Genomic DNA, 9,352 nt, shown 5'->3' with positions numbered 1-9,352 from the left:
GTCTGAATACTTTCCGAAGGCACTGTATATGGTAAAGAAATTCACAAATCAAGTCTTAATTTAGAGATGTATTTTGAAAAAAGACCATGCACTGCATTCAATCATTCACTAAAGACCAAAAAGTGATTGAGGAAATTGCATATGAATAGTGGAATATACAGTACTCCCAGGTGTGTGTACAACATTATTTATTTTTATTTAATTTTTTATTTTACCTTTATTTAACTAGGCAAGTCAGTTAAGAACAAATTCTTATTTTCAATGACGGCCTAGGAACAGTGGGTTAACTGCCTGTTCAGGGGCAGAATGACAGATTTGTACCTTGTCAGCTCGGGGGTATGAACTTGCAACCTTCCGGTTACTAGGCCAACGCTCTGACCACTAGGCTACCCTGCCGTTATGCTGGGCCTTCCAATAGAATACAGTTCCACATCAAGTAGTTCAGCACTTGTACAGCACACTTAACTTGGGCCACTCATTTGGGTTTCATGAGAAATATGAAAAGTAGCATAAATAACTTCAAACCAGTAAGTAGCATGAACCTTGAACCCAAAAGAATCAACAGGCATTATCCGCAATCACTACAAACCAGCAAAAATAAATTCACCAATTTCCACCAATAAACTGAGTTATTTTCAGAACAGTGCTTCACTTGAAATGGCATTAATCTAAATGACATTTTAAACAATCTTTAAATTCTTATGCAATTTTCCAAAAACAAATCCAAACTAAAAAAGCTTTTTCACAAGGTTTTTCAACAACAAATGTTGATTTTTGTTACTTATCATAAGGGCACGCATCTCCTTCCTTCAAGAATTAAGACAGCAAACCTTCATATAGGGAGCAACGTTCCAGAAAAGAAACTTAATTTGGAATATTTCACTGTTGTTTTAAAGCAATGTGTTGGTAAAGCAATAAATGTGATGGTAGGTTATTATGTTTGAGGGCTAGTGCCTTTACAGTGTGCACTTTGCTGAAGCGGATGTTTGCGGTCATTACAATGCTGTTGTGGGATAGGATCTTAACTCAAGCTCTTCAACTCCCTCTTGTCTTAATGGCCCAGTGCAGTCCAACATTTTCCTCTGCTTTATATACAATCCCACACTATGAGGTTGGAATAATCTTGTGAAATTGTGAAAATGATAATGCCCCTTTAGTGTATGAGCTGTTTGAAAAGACCACCTAAAACTTCAGAGTGATTTGGTGGGATGGTGTTTTGGCCTGCCTGGTGAAATCACCAGGTGGTAAATTAGTTAATAGACCAATAAGAAAGAGTTTCATATCTCTCTGCCAATAACAGATAGTTTTCCGTTTTCCCCTTCCCCACTCCAACAGTCCCTGCAAAAATATTGCTTGAGAAATTCCTAAGAAGCGATTTTTGTTTTTTTGTTGACCATTTTAATTGAAAACAATCACAGTAGCTAGGTTTCCATCCAATTGGCGACAGATTTTCATGAAAATATTCTAAAAATCTGCATAAAGAAAATATGCGTATTTTCCCACCAGTGGTGTTTCCACCAAACTGACTTGTTGCGGATAAAGGTCAGTGAGTGATGTAGTGCACACAACATGTACTTTGTTGCTTATGTTTTCATGTACCGAATCAAAATTCAAAACGTTCAATGTGTTTCCATCGCATTTTCAACTCTACAGATTGTGACAAAACTAACTGTTGTTTTAAATAGCAAACGTGCCTACTCTGGTCTTGGTATGTGCGCGCTAGCCAACAGCTCGCAGATGCAGTGCAGGTAGGATCTGCGTGTCGGTTAGTCTACATGATGTGCTTATTATGAATAAGAGAGAGAATCTTTTTATTTGTCAAACGGCAGTCAAGCATCGATCATCATGTCACCAGAATAAGACCCTCTACATTTATTGGAAAGGAAGGTCAAGCTCATCACTGTGCACTTTCACCACCCTGTGAAGTTCATCGTAACGTATTTCATCCATAGCCTGATAAACTGCATCATTTCCCGAGTTGTAGTGGGAGAAGTCGAGGACCACACACACCATGTCATCGCATGACTCCAAATTTACTTTGATATGACGGTTATTATATCAATATTTACGAATAAAGGCGTTTCCACCGCCATTTCTGGCATAATTAATTTTACCGACACAAAAAGATCCCACCATGTCAAAAGAACAAATTATCTGTGGCATTTAGAAAATTGTACCGGAAACCTCCTATTTCCACCACAACGATTGTGATTATTATTATTTTTTTTTATGCAGTATGACTTTACTCACATAAAAACTGTGAATGGAAACATGGTTAGTAAGGTATTGTTAACTAGAAATCGTTAACTAGAAATTATTTGATATTCAGATAAAAACAACTGCATTGGACCTTTAAGACTTGGAGGACATGTACATGGATGTATTTCACACACAGGAAGCAGCGTTGCTCCTTGGGTCTCGGTGTATGTTTCTGTATAATAGCATTAGACTGTCACCAGAGGCAGAAACAGTCAACCTCTTGTCAATCATGCAGTAAAAGACAACAAAACACAATGAATACCAAAGCTTGGATACAACCTGAAGCATTCCCACACTAATGCCAACCAGATAGAGGGGTGAATGATCATGACTGAGAAAAGTATAGGACCAGGCCCTTTTCCCATCAGGAATGATCCATTGGCTCCAGGGCGTTGGTATGCTCTGCATCCTGGCTATCCATTTCCTCCAGCTCCTCTGACCCTGCATCCTTTCCATCAGGCTTGTTCCCTGCCTCCACTGATGTGCCATGAGCACCAGCAGTAGATACATCCATAGAAGAGGCCTCCTTTACGCCTGCCCCTGGGGCAGATTGGGAAGCACTCATCTTAGCCCCACTTGTCCTCTCTGCAGGGCCCCCAATGCCTGCCCCTGCATTGCTCTGCTCCCTCAGGTGCCTGTCCATGGAGGCCTGGATGGATGAGACCATCTCCTGTAGTTTTTTCCTCTGTTCTTCGATCATACTAGGGTCCAGGTGTCGGCTGTCTTTCATGGTGACAAAACCGGGAGCCATGCGCACCAACTCCTTGGTCGCGTCCTCTGAGATGTCAGACAGGTCAGGTCCCTTGGAGGCGCTGGCGCTCAGGTCCACCCCGCTGCTGTGCTGCCTGGTGATGGGCTTGTGTTCAGGGGGAGAGCCACCTGGGGCGCTGCCCAGGGAGTGGCCCTTACCCTGGAAGGCGTTGACACTTTGGAGCTGCTCCTTCTTACGCACCACACCTCCACTCCCGAGCCTCAGCAGGCTGTGAGAGGGGCTTCCCTCGCGACTCCTGGAGGCAGCTTCAGAGCGGAGCTGCACCAGGGCCTCCTTGACGAGGTCCTCCACGTCAGGGCCCACGGGAAAGTGTCCCGCTGCATCCACACACAGCTCCAGACGCTCCTCTGCTGCGTTGTAAACAAACGTCTTTCCAGTCAGGTGTGGGAGGGTGCAGTGCTTGCCATCCATCAGGCCTGCAGATGAGACAAGAGCCATAATATATGGTCATAAACACAGATCAGTACATATTAGATACAAAGTTGAATATACCGTAGCTGTCATTTAAGTTACACAAATTGCTAAGAGGATAAAGCCTATAACAGAAAACATGACTACATACCCATATCTTTCTTCACAATGTTGTAGAAAACTCCACCTTGGTGGAATAAGTGAGGCAGTTTTTTGGCATATGACCAGACATCTTCTCCTGAATATGAATAAAACATACTGCAATTAGCATGTGAAACATTAAAATAAATGAATACAATTAAATTCCTCAGAGAAATGTGTGCTTTTCATCAAAATTCTAATTCTGTAGTAAAAAAAGTAGGGCTGTGAATTGCCGATACGATATATATTACGATTCTTATGTATTGAGATTCGACAAGAGACAGACATGAGGAAAACGAGTTTTGGTAATGGAAATAAGGCTGAAAACAAATTGTCTCCCAATTTAAAAAGAAGATGGAGAACAAGCTATGAAGGAAATACTGGAGTTTAGGTGAAGGTACAGCCAATTAGCGCAAATAAACTAGCGATTTTTCCCCTTGATCACAAAAAAAATGGGTAGGGCGGGGTGGATATCAAATCTAGCAACTTCTCTCTGCCTGAGGCTGCATGTGTTTCAATGAATACCGAATGCCATGTTGGTGATGTAGGCTACACAGAAAGCACTTGGAGTAGATTTAAATTATAATTTCAACTGGAAAAAAAGTCATTATCCACAAAGATTGAGCCTTGATCCATCCATGACAAGCCCACCCAGTCACTCAATACCTCTATTAGGCCACTTTGTCATTCATCCTGCTTCTTGTAACCAATCCAAGAACAGCATGCCCTTATGCTGTGTAAAGCTACTGTCTGTGCCACCTATATACTACCCTCTCACTCCTATCACATTCAGTTGCTGGCCTTATATTTACTGAAGGGATGATCTAAGGCATGACGCTTCTAAGACTAGATAACTAATTGCCTGGAACTATTGGCCTAGTCTAAAAAGATGAATCAACAAACAAGTTCTCCATCTACCAGAAGTCATTTTTGACTTTTTGTAATGACATCACAGCAGTGTTCTGCTTAACTCCTCTGTCACTTACGGGTTGCGAGATCGTGTCTTTCTTTTGTAGCAGTAAATAATGACAGCCTAACTATTGACTTGAATACTAAAGCCTTTCCGCACCCTTCCCTTTTCTTACCCATTAAGGTTGCTAGGAGACAGAGGGAGGACATCTCAAGGTCAATGTTGTCCTGCAGCTCTCTGCTAGTATTCATTCTGCTGGAAGTCACTGGATCATCACTCTTCACAGAGAGGAGGGAATGCAGGGTTGAATGGGAACTGGAAGCACTTGGGGCGGATGCCTTGCGGTCCTCTGGACCTCTCAGGATCTCCACAGTCACCCTGTCCCCGTGTTGGAGAGCCACCGGTTCATTCTCTGCTCCATCCTTGGGAGGGAAAAGTTCTTTGGGTGGGAATCCATGTCGGATACATTGCTGGGCTGGAGGCATGGTGAACTCATTAGCAATGCTCCTCTGGAGCTCAGAGAAGGTGGTCTGAGCCTGTAGAGTGAGCATGGCCTGCCGCCCATCGCTAGTGGTGACACGGATCTTCTTCTCCTTGCTGGAAGTGGGGGAGAAGGAGGATTTGGTGGGTGTGGCTGGGGAGGAGGAATGTTCCTGAGCAGCACTTGGGGAGGGTGGCCTGCCCTGTCCCTTCTGCTCCTGCTTCAGTCGATCCGTCCTCCTCTTCTGGGTCACTAGGGCCTGCTCGCTGATGCTCTGCTGAAGGCTCCGCTCTGCCTTACTCACTGTAAGCTCCTCTTTGTGAATGGTCTTTGATTTCTGCCCAGTTAGTATGATCTTAGTCGGTGGCTGTTTGTCAACAGCCTGCTGGGTTTCCACCACGTCTGTGAGCCTCTGAGCATGCGCCCCGTCAATGGAGACTGGGTTATACTCGTCTGGGTTCTTCTTGGCAGTGTGATGTAAAATGGTGTTCACCACTTTCTGCACTAGGAGCTCACTGCCAAACTCCCCAGGGAAATGCTTGGTGACCAGTTTCATGGCGACATCATACACGTTGCTGTTCAGGTCCACATTAACCTCATACTGGAACCAGTACACAGTCTCCCGCACAACCCGCCCACCCCACTCCAGAGTGATGGGGAAAGCCTCTGGCAGATTGTCGTATTCCTTTCCCTCCCAGTAGTGCTTAAAGCCGCAGCCACATTTGCCCCCCTGGGAACGGGTGTTGGTTCTGTCTCCATCCAGATACACCACAGAGCCGTTGCCATGGATGTGGCGCACGGAGGTGCCGTGGCACCAGTTGCATGTGTTCAAAGAGCTCAGCTTGTAGTCAGGAATGAGGATGTCCCTCTCAGGGTCGTAACAGCAGACAACCTTGTTCAGCGGGAAGCTGTAGTTCTTGTCAGGTCTGAGCTTCCCGTGGGTGGATTTAGCCAGGTTGTAAAGCTTACCACCTGGAGCCAGCCACTCAGGTAGAACATGAAGCTCAGAGAGTGCATTGCAGATCAGACAGCGATGTAGCCGGTTTTCCATGACTGATTTCCTGGCAGCCTCCGTCACCTCTTCGGGTTGGACGCCGATCACACCGGTCCGTCTGTAAACGTACTGATGCACATCTGCCACCAGGGAGGGGTGGATTCCATGCTTCTCCATGAAGATCTCCTCCATGGCATTGACCAGTCTCATCACATACTTGTCTTGTAAGCTCCTGTCTCCCCCGATGACACAGCTCCCATCTTGTTCCAGCTTTATATACTTCTTGATGAGCTCCTGTGGCACTCCCCATGCCTTGGGGAGAAGCCTCGGTGGCAGCTTGGGGAGAAGGGTGTTCTTTATCCCGACGAGGGGGATGTAGTGGTTACGCCCTGAGCTACTCCAGGCGATGCATATAGGCTTGTTAAACTTCCCGTCTTTTCCTTTGCACTGCTCTTCCGGCACAAGCCCAGGGAGAAAACTTGCAGAGTAATCCCCAGAGCTCCTCATTCCACTCAGTGAATCTAACAAGATTATGGGGCGGTGCAACACATTGGCCAAGCCGAATATGTGAATGTTCCGAAGTCCCAGTGGCACACCCTCCGGTGGGATAAACAGGGGGTCACATTCATTGATGATGTCCTCCCATTCGGCTGCATCAATAAAATCCTGAAAGAGTGCCTTGTAGCGATCCAAGTTTTGTTTGAAATGTTGTTTCAAATTCTCTCTCAAGGCATGCCAGAACAGTTCTCTGCCTACCAGGGCCCTGGACACAGCATGAACAAGACAATGTCCATCTCCATCCACATGAACAGGAATGAGGCATTCTTTGTTGCTGTTTGCTTTCTTCATCTCCTCCAAAGTGTCGTGAAGGTATATCAGGCTCCCGGATCGGTCCTTGCCATAGCCAACCGTAGATACATGCTCCTGTTCAATTAGAAACGCCCTGTCTCCTAGAAGTGAACAGTCGAACATTTCTCCTTGATTCATTTCCCGCAGCAGTTTCGCTTTTCCCGTCTGCTTATCCATTCCATACCTTGTGAGAATAGGAGAAAGGAGCTTGCAATGGTAGTTGGAAAGCCCCATCACTTTCACCAGCTCTGTTCCCTTTTTCGGTGCACCAGTGACACCGAGTAAGGCATTTCTTAACAAATTGTGAAGCACAACGTCTGGATCAGTTACTTCTTCCACATTTAAAAGATTATTCTGTTCGTGGCGTTGGCCACACTCTGTGCATTCAATGCTAATCGAACCGTAAGCAGGGAAGAATAGCCTCGCCTGGCATTTCGGGTCTGGGCAGGTACCGGACAAAATACGCTTGTCCTTTTTCTTGGAGCCCTGTAGCAACGACATTCTGGCGAATAAAACTATACTATGTATTGATCCTACAAGACCATAATGGTTTAACCACCAAATAACTGCCTAGCAATCCCGCTTTGACTCAAGTACTAAGCTAGTATTTGCCAGAATAACAACCGATAACAACACGGAAGCGATTGTTTTTTCTCTCCATGAACGAGCGACTAGCGTTTCGTCAGCAACATTAAAAAGGGTACTTCCGGGTCATGTAATTTCAGCAATTTTCAAAATAAAAGGTCCCCACATAATAGTAGAAATGTTTAATTTATTCATGATAATGAAAAATTATTGTCGAAACATTAACAATGAGTCAATGTTCATAATTAAATGACATTTGCATTAGAAAACTATTCTAGGTGCCGAAGTAAAAGTGGGGTTGGGATTACCCAGTAGGGTCTGTTGATGGTGTTATTTCATGGGGACTGAGGTCTATGCCCAGCAAAACTTTCTACTCCACCCACTCCAGTATACTCACGAGAGTGCGTAGAACACAAAACAGCCAATCGCCTCCTCAAGCCTCTTCCTTCAAGTAAACGGATGAGACCCAGGACAGCAAGACTTGGTCACATTTGATTTGATTTGATCAGCACCTTCTCTGAGGCTATGAGGTCGATGAACTCATGTTGAGTCTAAATCATACTTCCACACTGTTGTACTGTCACTTTAACTCTCTGCTGACTGACGAATTCAGGACTATATCTAAATGATGAAACTATAGATCAACTAATATAGCTTTCTCTTTGTTTGCTTCCAATGTGAAATAAACGCCATTCCGTACCAGACTTACACTCTTGGCTTTCCCTATAATGTGTGTGCCAAATTCCAACTGTTTACCAGGTGATTAGGAAAGAAAAGAATTGCTTAAAAGAAAAGAAACAATGTTAACAATGTGGCCAGTAGATGGGGTGTTACCTGTAAATTACCAACATTATAACTGAATTACAAAACTTCCATCAGTAAGGCTGTTCTGAATGGATCGTCACTTTTCATTCATCTATCAAACTCATAACTCACATCGCTTTCTCTCACCTTTTATACGATAATTATTATATCTGTCTTTGAGGAGCATTTCAAGCATTTTGGCTAGACAAATACCATTTATTTTTTGAGGCTGTATCCTAGTAAGATCCTGCTGCTATAAGTATCACCCAAATTATGGCTATAGCCTATCAACGGTTATCACAGAGTTTAACCGCGCTTTTCTTCAACCTACCCTGATCACAATTCAGCAAAATGTTTTCATCTTGGACTTGTGAGTTCAGGTTTCTGTGGTTGTGTGACATATAATTGCCTCATAAAATAGCTCTGTGCTCACTAGGAAAAGGTAGATTCTAGTGAATAGACTGGACCCTGGTTTTCTGGACACACAATCAATTGTTTTGCCTGTACAGTGTTATATTTGTACCGTAGTGTCCAGTGGCTCCATTTTAAGCTGTTTGACCACAGTAAAAGTCCAGCAACACTTCCTGACCTTGTTCAAACTCACCTGATTTGTATTCTAAGGACTGTAGTGAGTAGACTGGATCCTGGTTTTATAGACACACAATTGATCGTTTTGCCTGTACAGTGTTATATTTGTACCCTATAGTGTCCAGTGGCTCCATTTTAAGCTGTTTGACCGCAGTAAAAGTCCAGCAACACTGGATATGACCTAGATTTTAAAAAATCAAACTGACCTTTTTTGTATAATAGGGACTCTGGTGAGTATGCTGGAAGATGGTTTTATGGACATACAATCCATTGTTTTCCTGTACAGTGCAATTTATTTTTGCAATACAACAAAAAATACAGTAAGACCTTTCTTAAACATTACATCTCAAAATTGCATCCTTGAACAATAACACCAGTAAATTAACAAGATTCATACAATCAAAATAACGAGTTATTTTCTTAGCTTGTCATTGTATATATATGTTTTACCAGTAGGCTAATATGTTCTTTACATTAATTTACTTAATCTCCAACCATTTCTCAATGTGCCCCACCTTATAAAATTCTTTATCTTATACAAAGTAGTAATAGTCTTGA

The 9,352-nt window shown here is 43.5% G+C and overlaps 1 protein-coding gene across 1 annotated transcript; it reads right to left on the bottom strand.

Annotated features, from left to right (window-relative positions):
• Window positions 1-53: 53 nt before the first annotated feature.
• On the bottom strand, window positions 54-7,483 carry LOC112260435 (deubiquitinating protein VCPIP1). Its single transcript, XM_024435542.2, has 3 exons — window positions 4,669-7,483; window positions 3,594-3,680; window positions 54-3,447 (listed from the first exon to the last, which is right to left on the bottom strand). The coding sequence occupies exons 1-3, from the start codon at window positions 7,316-7,318 to the stop codon at window positions 2,624-2,626; spliced, it is 3,561 nt and encodes a 1,186-aa protein (XP_024291310.1). The 5' UTR covers window positions 7,319-7,483; the 3' UTR covers window positions 54-2,623.
• Window positions 7,484-9,352: the final 1,869 nt, after the last annotated feature.

Source organism: Oncorhynchus tshawytscha, linkage group LG10 (genome assembly GCF_018296145.1).
Source record: "Oncorhynchus tshawytscha isolate Ot180627B linkage group LG10, Otsh_v2.0, whole genome shotgun sequence".
Classification (NCBI taxonomy): domain Eukaryota; kingdom Metazoa; phylum Chordata; class Actinopteri; order Salmoniformes; family Salmonidae; genus Oncorhynchus; species Oncorhynchus tshawytscha.
Note: the sequence above shows the minus strand (reverse complement) of the source record. Positions and strands in the feature narration are given on the sequence as shown.

What these genes read in the sequence shown, in the direction of transcription:
- LOC112260435 (XM_024435542.2), bottom strand. Translation starts at nt 7,318, where the DNA reads ATGTCGTTGCTACAGGGCTCCAAGAAAAAGGACAAGCGTATTTTGTCC. An exon ending in TCTCCTAGCAACCTTAATGG is followed by an intron (nt 3,681 to 4,668) that starts GTAAGAAAAGGG and finishes ATTCATATTCAG; the next exon opens with GAGAAGATGTCTGGTCATAT. An exon ending in CATTGTGAAGAAAGATATGG is followed by an intron (nt 3,448 to 3,593) that starts GTATGTAGTCAT and finishes TCTCATCTGCAG; the next exon opens with GCCTGATGGATGGCAAGCAC.